The following is a 20240-nucleotide window of genomic DNA, read 5'->3' as shown; positions in this document are numbered from 1 at the left end:
TATAATCATATAATCATTACCTCAGTGGTGAATTTTATACTCCATGACGTATCAGTTGAAATTTGAAGAACGGCTTGCCGCCATGCATTCTTTATATATATTTTTTCATTTTCAACTTTATGATAGCTGGCATTTATGTCCATTTGACTATTTTGATGTGCCCTATAGATAGGTTTTTCTGGGTGATGTTGTCTTCTTAGTCTGGGGCATGGCGGCGTGGTAGTGGCGGTTAACGATTTTCATTGAGTTCAAAAAGGATCAGCGTTCGTTTTCTCTTCTGGGATGATGAACGGCACCCTTAGAATTCCTGTGCTTCTTTGGGTCGAGTTTGGATAACCCGGTTAGTTTCTAGGGTTTTCTTTCCCTTTGGACCTGGTATTTGGTGATGGAATTGGACTGCGTTGAGCCTTTTTGTTTATAAAACCTTGTAATCCTTGAATTTTTAGTCCATATTTAATGATATTTTCATTTTTGAAAAAAAAAAACAAACGAAATATGTATTCATATATTTTTATTAATTACAATTTATCTAATGAACACTTAAATTAAAATATTAACTTATTTAATATTATAATTTATAAAAATTATAACAATTATTAATTAGCTATGTTAATAGCTATGTTATTGATAATCTTTCAGAAAAAAAATAAAAATTAATCAATACATTGTTAAGTATGTAATAAATTCTTATAAATAGACAAATTAAATGAGTCATTTTATCGTTTTATGAAAATTTATAATTTAATCAGCAAAATATCGAGCGCATTTAATAATAAATTATATTATTTTAGTTTTTTATAAATTAAATCATTAATAATACAATTAGTGTTTAATTATTATAATTTTTATAAGTTTAGATTTCCAATAAATTACCCATTTAGTTTGAATTCTTAATAAACTATCATGAAATAGTATACCAGTGTAAAGTGTAAATATGTATTTGAATATTTAGAGTGAGGTTCAAAATATTAAATTTTATTTTTAATTTTTTAAATTATTATTAAAATATCAAATAAAATTTATTTTGATGTTAGAGTATAAATTACAACCTGTTCAATTTATTTGCTGTTATTTAGATTTATTTAATTTTTTAATAATAATTTATTGTTAAATTTTTTAAAAAAACTTAACATTTTTACCCATATAATTCAAAGCTAATTTAACTTCTTGCAATTTCTTAACTTAACAAATAGATCTCCCTCAACTCCAACTCTTCTGTTTTTCCTTTCTTTTATAAAAATATTAAAAAAAAACTTATATATTTTAATTTTCAAAATTCAGAAAATAGAAAGAAGGTAGTCTACTTTTTTATTCATATTTATTTGATATAATGTTTTTTATTTTTTTTTTACAAGTGGCCCTCGATTAAATTTTTTGCATCCTTGACCATCACTACTTCAATACTAATAACAAACAAACGTTACCTTTGGTTTTTTTTTTTTCTTTTAAAAAAAATTATTTGATGCAAATTTAATTTTATTAAATAAATTCAAGAGAAAAACACCATATTAACAAAATAAAAATTTCAAAGAAAATCCGGCCGCCCAAATAAAAAACATGGCAGTGTACCTAATTCCATCAATTATGATGCTCATGAAAGCACATAGACACATTACTATGTCGCCAGCATGAATCTGCTGTATCGGACCAATAAAATAACAACACATGTATGTAAAGTTGTTACGAATATTTAAACAGTATAAAGTTGGCGGTTTTTTTTTTCTTTTACTGAAACTGAAGAAGGTTCAGTCTTTTTCAAACTTCAACTAATTAATTAATTAAATTTGCATTGAAATACTTAAGAAATAATGTGAAACATACTCACAAGTAACAACAATTGCTTTTCTTATGTTGCCCACATTGTGACGACCAATTTATCAATAAATTCCAAACCTACCAACTCAATCTGTCCCTTAATCAATGGGCTGTTTTCCTATTACTTGTTTTTATTTGACAAAATCATACAATTAATTTTATTGAATAGAGATATTAATTAAAATATATAAAATAAAACGTATTTAAATACTATTTAGATAATAATAATAATTTTATTATAAATTCAATAATTTTAAAATAAATTTTAATCGAGTTTAAAATAAATTTAAGTATTAAAAATTAATAAATTTCAAAAGTGACATTTTTTAAAAAGTAATTTGCTTTTTTGAATTAAAAAAGATTTTTCATAAGACAAGATAATTCAAATTTTCCATCCGTACGTACTTGTCTCGGGTTGCTGGTCTTGCATTTCTGGGAGAGGACTTGTCCATCCTAGATAAAGGGTATTGTTTGAGTTTTCAATTAACTTGTCAAATATAACATCACTTGTGAAAGCTACTACTCCTATTAACGTTATATATTAAAATTTAATTTTAGGCTTCGATTGTTTTAAACAAAAAATTAAGGACAATATTTTCTAAATTTTGTAATATTTAAAATATTTTAAAAAATTAATTAACAGAAAATATTTTTATTATTTAAAAAATTAAATTATTTAAAAATATAATTTTATTTTTTAAAAAAGAATCATTTTCTACCCTTTAAAAATTTTATTAAAATTTTATCTATAAATTTATTAATATATTTTATTTTTTAATATATTTTATTTTTTAAATTAAAATTAAAAAATAAAAAGTAAGTTATTTTATTAAAATTTTAATAATTCATAATATAATTTTAGTTATAATTTATATGGTTTTGATAATATGATATTTTTTAATTAATTTATATATATAATATATATTTAAAGGCGGGAGATGGGAAGCTGAGGGTGTGAAACGAGGCAGCTCACAAGAGCGAGTTAATGGAGCGCGTAGATTTACTAGTAAGACACCACTATCGCTACTTGTTCACCACGTCTCTTCCCTTTCTCTATTTCTTCTTCGTCATTTCTCCTCGGAAACTGCCCTCGCTTTCTCACTGTGCTTTTTTGTACTCTCAACCCTCTGTCAACTGTCCACGCGCTTTTCAGTCATGTGCTTGTCACACTCCCCAACTTTCTCTACGTCTTTTGCGTTTCTGCAGGGGAATTTATTTATAAGATATAAGGGTTCTTTTTTAAAAGATATTAACAAATTTTGATAAATAAATGAATGAAAAAAGTATTAATTAAAGTTAAAGATCAATAATGTTTCAGTAAAAAATAGAAATTAGTTTTATTTAATTTTTCTTTTTTTTGCCAATTTTAAAATTTTCATTTTAGTTAGAATGTAATATTTTTATTATATAGTAATCTTACAATGTAATATCTAAATTATTTCATAAAATATATTATAATTTTAGCTATTTTCCTAAAAAAATTATCATGATTGATATTGATAATTAGTTAAAAATTAATATTTAACAAAAAAAAATCCTTATCTCTTTTATTTCCTAAATGCCCTTTATGTTCTACATTATATTGTCTACGTGTGATATTGATATTTTTAGAAAATTTATTATTTGATAATTACTCGGTAAAAAATATATTATATAACAAAATAAAATAAATTTAATGAAAAAAAAAGCAGTAAATGTAAGCACGCGCCCGATTACACGCTTGGGGTTGTAGTCCCAAGTCCTACTAATAATAGTAAAAGGATTCTAGAATTGTCAGGTTACAACGGAGACTAGCCTCATAGGGCCATTGCTAACGTTCTGTCAGCAACGCGTTCACGTAGACGTAACAACTACGGCGGCTACACTCTACCCAATAACTTTCCACTATTTACACAAACTGCCATCCAATTCCCACCATAATAGAGCCTTCGTCCGCGCGAATCCAAGGGCAAATCTGCCAATTCAACACTTCACTGCCTTAAGCTCTGACGTATTCCACCAGCTCAGAAACTCCTCTATATAAACACGCGAAACTCCCTTCTCTTCCTTCCATCAGATTCAAAATCAACCAAAAAAAAAATCTTCACTTTCACGTTATTTGCATATTCTTCTGTTGTATTAGGTTTTAAATATGAAGGGAGACAGAGAAGAATCTGAGTCCGCCATAGATATGGCCAATTGCTTGATGCTGATCTCTAAAGTTGGCCAAACTGATGAACCCTCTGGTCGTTTATTCGCATGCAAGACGTGTAACCGGAGATTCACATCGTTTCAAGCATTGGGTGGCCACCGTGCAAGCCATAAGAAACCAAAACTCATCGGAGATTATTTGCTCAAGCTACCCAGTTCGCCGCCGAAACCCAAAACCCACGAGTGCTCTATCTGCGGCCTTGAGTTCCCTATTGGACAAGCTCTCGGAGGTCACATGAGAAGACACAGAGGAAATGTTAAGAATATGAGTGATAGGTTAGTGACTCGGCCTCTGTTGCCGGTGCCGGTTACGATGAAGAAATCGACAAGTAAGAGAGTATTGTGCTTGGATTTGAACTTGACGCCGGTGGAGAATGACTTGATGTTGCAGTTGGGGAAGATGGTGAAGTCTCCTGTTTTGAATTGTTATGTTTAATTAATTACAACTTTGGACGTAGAATTTTTTCTATCTTTCAATTTGAGAGTTAGATTTTTGTGTACAGATCGATTCATTCATTTTTCTACAACGAGTCCTAGAATTTTTTACAATTGATTTGAATTTGAAAGTAAATATTTTATGGCAAGACGGCTAAATTTCCTTAAAAGATATTAAATTTATCAAATTGGGATTATATATTTTTTAAATGAAAATAAAAAATTGAAGGTGAGATTTATTTAAATGCATTCACTATCACTATCGATTAATATATAAATGCTGACATTATATTATTATAATTGATTTTGTTTGAGACTCAAATTTAAAATTGTATATTTCTACAAATAATTTATATATGATTGAATTAAATTTTAGTAAGGTTTGTTTTTAATTAAGAATTAAACCATCGGAACGCCAATTATTTATATTAACATTTTTTTTAATTTTATTGAAAATAATATTTACTTCGGATTTTTTTTTTAAATGTGTTAGTTAGATCGATAGGCGTGGATGTATCGACAACCTTAAAATTTTTCACATTTTATTACTTTTATCAAAATTTTAAAAATAAAAATCTCTTTTAAATATAGATTTTTTTTTAAAAAAAATTCTTTATTCATCAATTTTCTTAATTAAGCAACCTAAACATAAAAATTTATTAATTATTTTTTTATGGTAAGGAAGGATGAAAGTTACTTACCTTATACTATATAACCCATTATTTTATACTGACGTTATAAATATATGTATAATATTGTATATATTCTAAGCAGAGTAGTTTACTTTTTATTTAAAAACAAAAAAAAAGAGCTAAAATAGTTTACTTTATATTTAAAAGAAAAAAGATGAGTTAAATTAAATTGAAAATAACAGGGGTGTACATATAGGTAGGGTGAGTAATATTCGGTTTAAATCGAAAAAATTGATCGAACTGAATTGGTTTGAAAATTTAATTCGGTTTTTTATACATTTCGATTTGGTTTAGTTTTTAATTTCAGAAATTTCAGTTATTTCGGTTCGGTTCGGTTTTGATCTGAAAAAACCGAACCGAACCGATTAGTGATAATAATATATTTTTTTAATAATATAGAGAAATTAAATCATATTAAGATTAAAATATTTTAATTAAATTTTAAAATATTAAAAATAAAGTGTAAAAAATAAAAAAATTATTAAAAATCGAAACCAACTGAATCGAACCGAATCAGACCGGTTTGGTTCGATTCGATTTCTGATTAAAATCGGTTCGATTCGATTTTCATAAACACTAAAATTTTAATTTTCAGTTTATTCGGTTTGATTCGATTTTGAACTGAACCGACCGAATGCTCACCCCTACGTATAGGTTTTAGATTCTTGAATTAAACTGAAAAAATGAATTAATTAAAATTATATTGAATTAGTTTTGTTTTATTTTTACCCTGTTTTTCATTAAAATAATATCAAAATGGCATTGAAAGAGAACTGGATCAAAAACTAATTTTATTCATATTTTTTTGGAGTTATATATATATAATTATTAATTTTTTTGCTCTAAAATTTATGATATTTATGTATGGCATTGTTAATAAATAATAGTAATTTTAGACTATATAAAAAATATTAATATAAAAATCACGATGTACTAATTTAATATTAATTAAATTATAAATTTTAAAATAAAAATAAGTAAAATTGCATTATATTTTATTTATTATATTAATATTTTTTTATAACGTTAAAAAATTATCAATATTTATTAACAATAAAATATTATATATGTTATTTTGAAATAAATTAAATTATACTTTAAAATAAAAATATAAAATATTTATATATATATTTTTTATATAATATTTTAGATGACTTAATCGCTAAGAATATAAGTAACTCATATTTAAATATTATATGACTATTTCAAATTTAAATTTAAATTTAAATGGCAATTATAAGATTTATATGAGGAATTACATATAATTATTTAAAAAAGAAACCTGAATTGAATTAGAATAAAAGTATCAAAAGCCAAACTGAATCAAAATCAAATCACTGAAAATCAAACAGAATTGAAAATATAAATATATATATATATATATAAATATATATATAAAACCAAAGTAAAGTTATACAAAAAATTTCAATTAATTTTGATTTTCAGAACAATAAAAAACCGTACGCCTTACAAAAGTAATCCTAAGCTGCTTTAGTTTTTCCCGGTCATTTCACACCTCCTTCTCCTTTGTCCTTGTTAATTGGACGCCTACCACCCTAGTCTGCTACCAAAGAGCATATATATATATATAGGTAAATAAATAAACTTATGAGAAATATGCATAAAAATCCAAACTTTGCATTTTCATAATTACACTTAATTTTTTTTGACAAAAATATCCTATATTAATAATATATTTATAATTATACTCCGTCCATATTCCCATTTAATAAAATAATATATTATAATTATATTCCGTTTATATTTTATAATTATATTCTGTTTATGTTTTTATTAAAAATTAATAGAAAAAATATTTCAGTACAAGAAATTCTCTAAATTAACAAATAAAAATTATAATTAAAGTAATATATAAATTTAAAGAGAGATAAATAAAAAAAAGTATTTCTTTATCTTGTATAATCCTTAAAAGTATAGTCTTAAATTACATATGAATAATTATTAATTTCAGTATTAATATTGGTTGAATTATTTTTTTTCACTTGTTTCGGTAAATATTATTTGCAGATTTATATATATTCCATTTGTTGTTGATGTAAAATTCTCGCCATCTAACTATAAAATTATTTGCCCCATTGAATTTGATATTCATCGTTGCTTCCATGGTTATTTTTCTCTGTTTTTTTTTTAATTTAAATATTATTCTAATTAGAATCTATCTTTATTAATTTAAGTTTTTTTTGCTGAAACGAGTTTCACAATTAATTTTAATGGAAATGTTAACGGAGTACAATTTTACTCATTTCAAGATTAATTTTAATGGAAATATGGAGAGAGTACAATTTTAAAATATAGTAGTATAGCATTTTTTTTAATTTAATGATAAATTTAGATCGAAATATTAAATTTAATATTTTTAATTTTTTCTATTTTATTGGAGGACAAATTTAGCCTTTTAACCTTATATATTCTTTTCATTTAACTAAAAAATCTTGATAGATTAACCAAGTTGCAATTGATGGATTAAATTTCAATTATAACAAAGAGTAAGTCACCATTTATTTTGAAAAATCTATATATTAAAAGTAAGCTATTTAGTTTTTATAATTTTAAAAATAATTTTTATAACGAGAGATATAATTAGGATTCACATATTTCATGGACAATTTTAATTATTATAATTTCATATGGTTTTTCTATCTCATAATTTTAATTTATCTATCTTTTTTATCTCAAAATAATTATTCATTTTTTTTGCATTTTTATAATATATAAATTTATTATTATAATTTTATTTTATTTTTAAAATAACTTCTTATTAATCATTATTTTATCAAATGACTATTTAGAATATGTCTTGATATTTAATAAAATTTAATAATTTTAATATAAATATAAATCAAGTTATTTTAAAAAATTATAGAATGGGAGTATAAGATTAAATAGCTGAGGGTTGGAAATTGGAATAACTCCCTTAATAGCATTTTGATTCTGTATAATTTTCTTCCCTGGCCTGTGTAAGAAATTTATAGTTTTCACTGAAATTTAGAGACTACTTTACTCTATCGTAAACTATGGAAAATTAATTGAGATCTTTGGGGAAAAAAAAAAAAAAAAAAAACAGAGATCAAAGTTCAGTTATAACTGTAATGGCTGAAGAAAGAACCCTGTAGGAACATCATACGCTGTTTCTCTCCATTTTCTACAAAAAGGAAATCAGAATTCCAATTCCAGGGTGATAAGAAAGAGTCATCAAATTCCAAGAAAGAAGTGAGCCGTGAATAATCCAAAGAACTGATCCATTCTCCGGCATGATCATCAGAAATATCACTTGTAGTTTGCTGATCTGGCATTAGTTGACAGCACAGAATCTGATGTTCTTGCTGATGATGACGATCATGGGGTTGGGGAGCTTCATGATCAGCTGGCCGCGGCTTCTGTCGTTGTTGGTGGCGCTGTTTCATCTTGGAATTTTCGTTCTTGTTGGTGAGGTTGATGATAATTCCTAGTAATCGATGTGGAGATATATGAATTGGTGTTAGTTTGGCGTTTTGTAGAGGGTAGTCTCTTGGGTTTTGAGGAGAAATTTGATGGAAAAAGAGGAGAAGCTCGGGTGAAGGTAGTACCTAAATGCTTTTGAGAAGAAGACGTTTTAATTTGTCTTGTCGTGTGCTTGTAATTGCTTTTGGTTTGGGAGGCTGAATCTTAAATATTACGCAGAAATCTCAACTGAAAATGTATTGCTCCAGCCAAGAGGATCCGGCGGCGGTAACAATAAAGCTAAGGAAGTACCATCCCTGTTGGATTTGAATTAATTTAAAATTTTAGTTTAATTTTATATTTATTTTATATTTTATTTTATTTTTAAAAAGTTTAATTCATTCCATTTTAATTAAAAAATATTTTTTAAAACCAAATTAATTAATTAACCGATAACATACAAAGATGATATTTAATCCAAAATTCAATTACTTCAAATAAATTTTAAAATACTAAAAATAAAATATAAAAAATAAAAATTTTATTAAAAATTTAATCCATCTAACCAAATTAAATTAAATTAATTTAATTTAAATTAATTTTTTTAATTTAATTAAATTTTTATAAATATTTAAACTTAAAATTTAATTATTGAATTTAATTTTAAATCGATCCAATTAAATGGTAGTTTCATATCATTTATCGTGTAATAATTCAAACTAATTATAATAAAAAGTAAAATTTTAATAAATTAAAATTTATTTTTAATTTTTAAATAAACATTAATATTTTATTAATAGTGTAAATTTAGTGAGTAATTTTAAATTATTTAACAATTTCTTTGTAATACTATTGATTTGATGTGTTTAGCATAATAAAGTGATACTATAAAAGCATCCAATAATTTAAGATAAACTATGTCGCCCTTGTGCTTATTTTAGGTTTATTTTTAACCAAATATTTATTATTTAACAAAATAAATTTATTAAATACTTAAACTTATAAAAATCATAATAATAAAATATAAATTAATAATATCATTTATCAATTATAAAAAATAAATAAAAAAATCTCCTTTTTATTAGTTATATTTTGAATTTTATTTTAATTTAAAAAATAAATACATTTGGCTTTTTTATTTTATTTTTTATTATACGTAGTATGAATTTTATTATATGATCTTGTATATGATTATTAATTATTATTAATTTTAGCTTTTTTTCTTTAAAAAGAATTAGTGAAATGCAATGGCAATGTTGCAGAATATAAATGACACCAAGAAATTGAAAATTTCTTATATGCAACTGTCTTTAATTAATAAATAAATCAAAATCATATAGTTTTTTTTATTTGGTATGATTTATTTTAAAAAAAAATAAATATTTTTTTATAAAATTATATAAATTTTTAATTTTTTTAATTAATTAAAATATATCAATTGAAAATTTTAATTAATAACTGTACATTTAAGGGATCCCATCTAAGAAATTTGGTAGGTGGAGGTCATCGTGTTGAAATGGTCCCATCATGATTTCTCCATTGGGACGAAGTACCCTTTTTTTTTCTCTATGGACTTGACTCTAAGAGTTGACCCATAATTTTATGTGAAATATTTATTATTTTTATTATATATATATATATGAATTATAATTGGGATACATCGATATTGAATAATAATTAATGTATTTAAGTTGTCTTCGAATGCAAATTATGTAAAGTTTTGAAAAATTAATTTAATTTATTTATTTATTTTTTGCATTATTTATAATGAATAAAATAATAGATTATTGGATATCAATATAAAAATTAAAATTTATTGTATTTTATTATATTTTTATAAACATTTAATAAATTAATTAACATAAAAATAAAATTTTAGTATACATATTAAAAAAAATTAAAGAAAAATAAAAATTATGATCAGTTTACCACTGTCATAAAGAGGAATAGACACTGTGGAGTGGAGAAGCAAAATGGTAGTGCTATACAAGGGTGTAAAGTATTAGGTTTAAATTGGAAAAATGGATAGAATTAGATTAATTTAAAATTTTAATTTAAATTATTATTTTTTATAATTTTTTTAAAAAAATTAATTATTTTAATTCGATTTAAATTTAAAAAATCACTAAAATCGAATCGAATTTATAATAATGAGTAATAATATATTATTTTTGATAATATAAGAAAATTATATCATAATTAAAATTAAAATATTTTAATTAAATTTTAAAATATTAAAAATAAAATAAAAAAAATTATTAAAAAATTTAATAAATTAAATTGAATTGAAACAAACTGAATCAAATTGATTCAATTTAAATTAATTTTTATTTAAAATCAGTTTGATTTTTATAAATGCTAAAATTTTAATTTTCAATTTATTTGATTTAATTCATTTTTGGAATGATGATTCTTAATTCTATATTCTTTGTTAAAGCATTTTTTAGGTACACGTTTTTTTTTTTCTTTTTTTTCTTTTTAGGTGCACTTCTTTCTTTTCTTTCTTTTTTTTTTTTTTTTTTGCAATACAGAGAGGATTCCTCTGGTTTTCCGCAAGTTCCCGTCCAATCTATTCACCTCCTTGGCAAAACTGGAAGATCTGTCAATTTGTCTGAAAAAACCATGCGTCATGGAATGGATGACCAGTATGCATATATTAGGACTCTATATCACACGATTTGGAAGATGCTGAAGTCTGTCCTAGCTACAATGGGTTTACAAAAGTTAATCAAGTTAATAACAATACTACTCAAATCCGAGATTAGAATAATAAAATGATTTCAGTATATAAATTGGATTGAGAGAGGGCAGTTACAAGCTCCCCCTCTCGAACTAGTATTAAAACCAGCCCGTTTCAAAGAATTTCTTCACTTATTATAAAATAAATAATTTATATAGTTGATTTGATTTCTTTTAATTTTTTACTATAAAATTAAATAAATAATGTATTTTAAATACATTTTAATAAAATTTTTATATTCTAAATATAGAATATTATTATTGTTGTGTTTTTAAAAAATCATAAACCGGAATCAAACTAAACTGAAATTAAATTTGAATTGTAAAATAATAATATTTTTGAACCAAAACGGGAACCAAGATCAATTCAAACTGTAAAGTTCAACAAACCCGCGGTTCCAGCCTCAAAATGGATCGAAATTGAGGCCATGGCCAAGTCTACAAACAGACTTTTATCAAAAAGAGTAACATTGATATCTCTAAATGCATATTTAGAGGGAAAATAAAAGTAGTTTTTGTAGCACGGATATGATATCAAACATTTGAAAATGGACCTGACTTTACTCGCCCTGAAGCAGAATAAGAGGAAAGGACTATCCAAGACTTTATAATGAACACATTTACTTCTCGCAAACCATTATGAGAATTTAACACATACATGGCTCTGTTGAACTAGGTTCAACTTTTATTATCCTTAGGATTTTGAAAATTTCACGCATACATGTAAGCTCTATTAAACTAGGTTCAATTTCTAACTAAACGTATAAGATCTAAAGTGGCATAAATACATCTTGAACCTGACAAGTGTGACGGTTTTTTTGCCGTGCAAAGTAGGATTAAACTCGAGAACTTTTATATATATATATATATATATTCTACTTAAAAAACAACTGTAATCGTCTTCTACGTTACAGATAAACTAACAAATATTTCCAATACATCAAAAGCAAAGAAGAAACTAGTTGCCCAAGAAGGGCAAAAGAAAGAGTGTACCACAGGAGACGCACTGTCAGAATAAAAAATGTAGTCTAACAACCTACACTTAACACACTAAAACCAGGTTCAAAAAGAATGACAAAAAGAAAAATTACAAGCACACAGCATCCTGTTATCAGAATTTTTTTTTTCTATTTTCAACTTCCCCTCATTTTTAGATAAGTGTCATCTGCAATTAATGCCCTATTAAAAATAATTTGCTCTTAAGAACCACAGCAAGCTGATTTTTGGGCAGCTTCACCCGCCCCACCTGCCTGGTCTGGTTGATTGATCTTAATTGTTGTAGGCTGCAATAATTATAAATAAAAAGAAATTATATTAATATTTAGAAACTTTTCCTCCTCTTCTTCTACTCCTTTTTTCTTCCCTCTTCTTCTTTTATTAAGAAAACAAAAATTCAAAATACCTCAGCCTTCGAGTCCGTATCAGCAAGCCTTTTCTTTATATCCTTTGCTATGGAAAAGAAAACTTCCTCAACATTTAAATTTGTCTTTGCACTCTGCAATTCACAGTTTTCAATAAAAAAACCAAACTGTGCAATTAGCTTTGGAATGTGCGAGCATTACTTACAGTTTCAAAGAACTTGATCCCATACTCATCAGCAAGTGCTTGACCCTTGGATGTCGGGACAGCCTAAGAAAATATCAAGAAAATAACATTGAGGTACATGAACTTTAAGCCATAAGGTTTGATGTGTGCGAACAAGAGAGAGAAATTAACTGCTTAAATTTCTAAATATATTAACAACCTAGCTCATGCATCGATGGAAAAATTAACAACTCAGCTCATGCAACTAAAACAATCCGAAAATGAAGAGACATTTAAGCATTCTTTTCAATCAATAAATATAAAAACATAGCAATACCCTTTTGCTTTCATCCATGTCAGCCTTGTTCCCCACCAATATCTTGTTAACATTATCTGAAGCATGCTGTTCAATGTTGCGAATCCAATTCCTGATGTCTGAAAAGGTTACATTGCCATGTTTATGAGAAAAAATAAAAATAAAAAAGGACACCCAAAGGTGAACTGCTCAATAAACCTAGTGTAACTTCAACTATTCACCTCATTGTAAGTGAAAATGGACCTGTGTAAATGAGAATGGTCTAGACAGGCATGCACAAGTATAGAGAAAAAAAAAAAGTAATCCAAACCGTACATCAGGGTGAAGCAAAATTAGTTTACACTCGTAATTTTGACAGCTACCAGATAAAGAGCACAGAAACTTACTATTGAAAGATGATTCATCAGTAACATCATACACTAGCAAAATACCCATGGCTCCACGGTAGTAAGCTGCAAAAGCAGTAAGGAATGAATGAGCGGGGGAACAAATTAAGAGATGACACTGAAACAAATGGAGGAGGAAACAAAGAAAACAACTTTCAGGAAACAGCACCACAAAGATATAATTACATTAACAATTTCTAGATCTAAACCTTCTGACAGGCCCATAAATGCATAGAACAGTTTATTAGCCTGACGGGAACCTTTAATTCACTTACGTTGGCAATTTTCTACACTCAGCATTGGCACTAGGTGAAATACCATGAAATGTAATTTAAAACAAAGAATGCATTCAAGCATCAGACTTCTAGGTTTCTCAAATGCCTATGGTTTAGTCATTCACTTAACTACTAATGTGAAAGCCTGTTTCTCGAAAGAAAGTAGCCAAAGGATTTTCTTTAGGTTGTCTAGAGTCCTTGTTCAACCTTAGTATTTAACACAAGAAAAACCTTTAGGACCTGAGCTTGAGCAATCACAATCAACCATTAAACTGCTTCCAGGCGACCCTCATTCCCAAAAGTCCAAAGGAAAAGGCCCATTTCTCCAATCAGGGGAAAACTGAAATTCATTAAGATTATCAAATTGACTGATTCCAACTTGAAATATTCAAGGCGAATAACATAAATATCAGAAATGAACTGTCAATTCAATTCCTTGCAAGTGCAATGCATTATTACCGACCTCAAATAAGACTAGATGTCACCAAAACACCATCTCCCGTTTGTTAGAATGGAATACCATTACCTATAGAACAGAAACTTACCAGTTGTAATTGTTCGGAACCGTTCCTGACCAGCTGTATCCCAAATTTGAAGTTTAATTCTTTTGCCATCAAGCTCAATGGTTCTTATCTTGAAATCGATACTGCACAAGGAGAAGTGATATTGGGAAGTCAGAGAATTCATCTAAGAGGAAGCAAATAATGCAGTATGAACCCATAGTTCAGGCAATACAGACCCAATGGTGGTGATAAAACTAGTAGTGAAGGAACCATCTGAGAATCGCAAAAGAAGGCAACTCTTGCCCACCCCTGAGGAGTTAAACAACAAGATCAATAGAAATATTTAGTTCAAAGTCACTTGCAGATCAAATTAGCTTTTCTGACTATTCAAATCCAGTAAAGGACATTAATTTTCCTATTAAAATAGCAATAAAACAAGAATAATATTAATGAAACCACATGCTAGAACTCATAGGATTACACACTCTCCAGCAGAAAGTTCAAGACAATAAATTATGCACCAAGCATGAAGCATGTGAATCTGGATATTAACCACGTTAAACCAGTGTATTCGCTTATCTGGTGAACCTAAATCCCTGACTAGCAGTATACTTTTACTTCACAATTGACTTATTAGTTTACTATCTAGATTTTCCTAGTTTCCTTACATAAGTCAATAAATCTAGGTCCAACAGTAAACAAATAACACAAAACATCAGAGCACAACAGACCAGTTCATCCAACAATGAGAAATTGCGAGGCCAGTAAGCAGATCATGCAATCTCCAGCTTTCCATTTAATGGCTGTTACCATGTTATCATTCCAAGAAAAGAACAAAGCCATTACCTTTCACTAATTTTAACATAAGAATAAGATGGACTTACACAAAGACTTTTGCCACTGCCCCAAAACAATGGCACCTCTTCAGCTTTGCTCTTAATCATCTATAAATGGCAAGTCTACCACTAATGATTAACTAGCCAATTAATCCTTCTATAGAAGCATTAGCCAATCTCATCTCTGAATTAGCTATCTATTTTCCATTTTCCACTATAAGTATGCTTACAAGTATATTATTTTTAACCAAAACAGTAAAGAGGAAAAATGTCATAGAATAAATCCCTAATCACTGAAAAGGGAAAAAAGAAAAGAAGGAAAATGTCAAAGAATAAAACCCTGTAGAAATATTACTTCTAAAACACCATAAATAGCTAAGTACAAATCCAAAGTTCTCACATATCAGCTATGCGAAAATCAGACAATTTCCAAATTCAAAAGCCTTCTCCTGATGGCTTCAAGTTTCAATTTTTTATTGCCGGTGACGGTGCTTTCAGGTTTGAAGAGGCGTTTCTTGCCTTTTCCGGGTTGGATATCGGGTCCTTTTCGGGTTTTTGGATCTAAGTTTTGTGGTTTTATATGTATGGGCCTTTGATCCTTGATTTGTTTCTCGATGGACCTTGTTGTATTTAGGCCTTGGGACTTTCTTTAATGAATCTTCTATATCTATTTGACAAAAAAAAAAATTTCAAAGGCCTTCAACACTGTAACTAACAGTGTCCAACTCAACTCTTTAAGCTTTTGAACAAGTTGCAAACAATTAGGTGACAAGCTGAATGAGACAGAAAAAAGTGGCAGGATATGCAAATCACTGAACATAAACATAAGCAGAGAGACTCTTATCCTGATCACAATTCACAAGTTCAGTATGAGCATAAGATTTTGACTGATGAGATATTCATTGTAGATTCGTCAATCGTCAAAATTTAGTGAGCACATGGTCCTAGTTTACCAAACTGAACAAAGATTTCACAGAATACACCTTAATAACAAGGACAAGCGACATGAACACAGAACAAATGAATTGCAGCATTGGAATTCAAACGTGAGGAGAGGAGAGGACAGGTAGCAAGAGGCAAAGGCAATGCTGGACTACCCCAATTTAATAAGGTGCCCTATCGAATATTATCATATAGGGTTGTGCACGGTTCTTGGGATCATGAACTGAAGAACCATACCACAATTTTAAGATCTGTACCAAACTGAACTTATTTTACAATTCTGGTTCTTCACTAAGAACTCAACCGAAACCGTCCGTGGACCATTCCGGACCTGCACTGATTTTACACACGTGCTTTTCTATAATTTTTAGGTGTATTATATATATAAACATAATTATATATATTTATATGCATTAATATCATAATATGTATATATTATAATTATGTACAACTTACATACTATCATTATTATTTATCTATTTTTATTAATAACTTTAGTTATAAAAATACTAAATCATTTTATCATTCTTAATTACAAGTGAATTATTATATTTACAATATATTTAATCATTTGTTACATATATATGCTATAATTAAATATTATATAATAAAAAAGGTAATTAAAATGTATATTAAATAAGGAAAAATTACTTTTTCGTCTTTGAAGTGTAGTATAATTAACGAATTTATTTTTAAGACCCAATACTTTAGTCCTTAATGTTTGATACTGTCAACATCAGAGGTCAGTCCGTAAAAAATATCATTAGTGACAGAAAAAATAACCAAACTACTCTTTTTATAATCCAATACTTTAGTTCCTGAAATTTAATTCCGTCAAACTCAAAGGTCTCTTTTCTCAACAATCAACACATTCGCAGTCACCTGATTCTCACCCCTCACACCATTGTTGCTTGATGATGTCCCTCTACCATCCACCATCATCGCGCTGTCGCCCTTCGCTTGCCTGTTCCCATCACCAACCACTAGTTCTGCCTCCCGTTTGCGTTGATGATGAGAGCTTCTTAGTGGCTTTGACAAAGACAGCAAGCAGCGACGATGAGGCTCCGCAGGTTCGACGAAGGCAGCAAGATGATGAGGCTTCACGGCTTCGACTAAGGCAGCAAGACGAGGAGGAGTGCTTCTTCGAGAAGGCGATGACAAGAGCAGCAACGATGATGAGGGCTTCTTCGCGGCAGCTACGATGAAGGCAATGGAAACGATGACGGGTGCTTCTTTTTGACGATGGGTGATTCTTCTTAGCAATGAGGAAGGCTTCTCCTTCGGTGGTGGCAATGACGAGGAGGACAGTGATGAGTCGGCACCAACCACAGGAGAAGGGAGGAGAGAAATCGGCTTGAGAGAAAGAAGGGAAAGGATAGGGAGAAGAGAAAGGGCAGAAGAGAAAAGGAGGATAAGAATATTTTTGGGATTATATTTTACTCTCTTTCCTTTAATTAGGCCTAGATCATTTACTTAACAGAATTTTTTGACAGAGAGACTTTGAATTTGGACAAAATCAAATTTCAGGAACTGAAGGCTTGAGTTCTAAAAATAAAATGACAAATTTCATAATTATGCTATACCTCGAGGACGAAAAAGTAATTTTCTGATTAAATAATATACTTATATTATTATTTTCAAGGTTAATTTTGTATATATGCAAATAGCTTAAATGTATATTATATATATAATATAATTTGCATTAATAACTAACTTTAAAACTTAAATGGTAATTCAAGCATAAACTTTCATGAAAATTTTGCATAAATTTATTTTAAGAACCGAGAAACGGAACCGTATTGAATGAAGTGGAACTGAAGAATTGAGAACCATGCTTAACCGGAATTGGAACTGCAGACCTCAATTACCAGATATAACCCAAAGATTCATGTTGGAAGCACGATATCCTCAAATCTTGAGTCTCAAGGGCATTCAATGTTCTATAACAAAAATTCTATTCACTTTCAAATCGAAGCATCATTGCACATATAATTACAAGAGCTATTTGCTAGCTCAAAGAACATTATATAATATAAAGCGTAAATTACACTTTAGTCCTTGAATTTTAGCATAATTAATGGATCGGTCCTTATATTTTTAAAATCAAACACTTAAATCTCTCTATAATTAGTCCGTCCAAATTAGAGGTCCCTCCATCCATTTAAAGTGTAGAAATGCCTTTGTTACCCTTTTTGAATAGATAAACTACATTTGAATCCTTAAGTTTTAGTATAATTAATAGATATCTTTAAAATTATACATTTAAATCCCTATATAATCAATTTATCATCATCTATTATAATTTAAACATTTTGATCCTTCATTTTTTATTTAAAAGAACAATTAAATCCCATTAATTTTTCTTTATAATATCTCATTTAACTAATTTTTAACAATTTTTATTCTTTAATTTTCGTTCATTAAAATACTTGAATACTTATAATTTCAAAACTTTGAGAAAATACTTACAATTTCAGCTATTTTTAAGTGGTACTAAATAACCTTTAAGTATAGATCGTAAACTTTTATAAAGAGTAAGTATAGATTGTAAACTTTTATAAAGAGTATTTTATGAAAAAATTCTACTTTCAGACCATCCAATAATTTTGAACTAATGTCTATAATGGATGTAAAACTCTAATTTTAGACAGATTAAATATGAAGAGATTTAAGAATTTAGCTTTAAAAATATAAAGACTGATCCGTCAATTATATTAAACTTAGGGACTAAAGTGTAGCTTAAACAATATAAAATTTTTCACTTATATTGAAAGGATTTAAGTGTTCATGAGTGTATTTTAGATATTTAAGATGTTTATTCTCCTTTTGACCGATTGATTAAAAGAATTATGGATGGAATAACCTTCAATTTACCCTAAAAAAGAATTATAGATCGGTATAAAATGTAATTTACCCTAATATAAAAGAAGCACTTCTAATATCCCAGCACAGACTCAAATGAAAAAAGAAATCATGAAATACATCCAGCAAAGCAGGGAGTCCTAAAGAAAACATCACAGGTTAAAAATAGCTAAATACATCCTTGCTCTCATCTTTCAGCAAAATATTGATAAAAATATCTCAAATTATATTTCTCTAGAAAAATGAAAAAACTAAAAGAAAAAAGTTTCTAATATTCCATAATTTCGATCAGATTCATTACCTCTATCTATCCCCACTACCTCAGCTCTAGTAACTACAAATAAATAGGGGGAAATTTGCAGATGATAGCTACAGAGAAAGCTTAAATAGCATTATTTCAAACAAAAAACGAACTTCTAAGCCGAAAACATTTTGGAGACCTGATTGGCAAGAAAACAAATTTCACCATTGTAAAATACCTATAAAATCAAAATTACCATCCTCATGATGCATGAAAATGCAAATCAATGCACCTAACACAAATCTCATAATGCTAAAGAAATATGCCATAACAAATCAAATCCTTCAAGAAATCAGATCGTTGAAGAGAGATTTAACACAAAAAAAGGGGGAAAAAACACAACTACAACAGAAAACGATCCATATTCTTGCGGATAAAAGGAGAAGGAAATGAACATCGATGAGATCGCTTACCGCTGTCGCCGATCAAGAGAAGCTTTATGAGGTAATCGTAATCGGCTCGAGCCCTCGCAGGTGGAGCAGCCATCGAATAATCGACGAGTAGAAAAAAGGAACCAGTTCCGGGAATAGAGAGAAAGAGAGTCAAGGTTGGAGAGAGAGATCTCCAAAGAGCTTAGAATTGAAAGGCCATGGAGATATTAGATCAGAGAGCTGAAATTTGAACACTAAGGATTCTTAATTTTCTTTTTTTTTTTCTAATAAACTTGTGAAACGAGTTGAGCCTAAGTCAATTTTTATATAATAGTGTTTTCGCTAGTTAACGACCAAACTCAATTTATTTTTGGAAATAAGTTACACTTTTCTTTAAAATTAAATAAAAATTTTTTTTAATTGAGAATTAAAAATTAATGAGATAGAATCGAAATTTTTTAAATCTATTTAGATGGACTTATTATTATATTAAATTTTAAATTTATGAGTGCTAAATAAATTTAATTTTAAATTTTAAATTAATTAAATTTTTATTTTTTAAAAAAATAAATAAAATCTTGCATAATAAAATTTTTTTATTAAAAAATAAAA

At 27.6% G+C, this 20240-nt stretch overlaps 2 protein-coding genes across 2 annotated transcripts; one reads left to right on the top strand and one right to left on the bottom strand.

Annotated features, from left to right (window-relative positions):
* The first annotated feature begins 3855 nt into the window (after positions 1–3855).
* On the top strand, positions 3856–4596 carry LOC110626977 (zinc finger protein ZAT12). The gene has a single exon (XM_021773189.2). The coding sequence runs from the start codon at positions 3947–3949 to the stop codon at positions 4439–4441; it is 495 nt and encodes a 164-aa protein (XP_021628881.1). The 5' UTR covers positions 3856–3946; the 3' UTR covers positions 4442–4596.
* A 7624-nt stretch (positions 4597–12220) lies between these two features.
* On the bottom strand, positions 12221–19941 carry LOC110626588 (ras-related protein RABE1c). The gene is made up of 8 exons (XM_021772590.2): positions 19671–19941; positions 14553–14625; positions 14359–14459; positions 13539–13604; positions 13174–13271; positions 12879–12941; positions 12715–12807; positions 12221–12595 (listed from the first exon to the last, which is right to left on the bottom strand). The coding sequence occupies exons 1-8, from the start codon at positions 19741–19743 to the stop codon at positions 12512–12514; spliced, it is 651 nt and encodes a 216-aa protein (XP_021628282.1). The 5' UTR covers positions 19744–19941; the 3' UTR covers positions 12221–12511.
* Between the last annotated feature and the right edge of the window lie 299 nt (positions 19942–20240).

This window comes from Manihot esculenta, chromosome 11 (assembly GCF_001659605.2).
Source record: "Manihot esculenta cultivar AM560-2 chromosome 11, M.esculenta_v8, whole genome shotgun sequence".
NCBI classification, from domain to species: domain Eukaryota; kingdom Viridiplantae; phylum Streptophyta; class Magnoliopsida; order Malpighiales; family Euphorbiaceae; genus Manihot; species Manihot esculenta.
The sequence above is the reverse complement of the archived record's forward strand: the minus strand, read 5'-3'. Positions and strand labels throughout refer to the sequence as shown.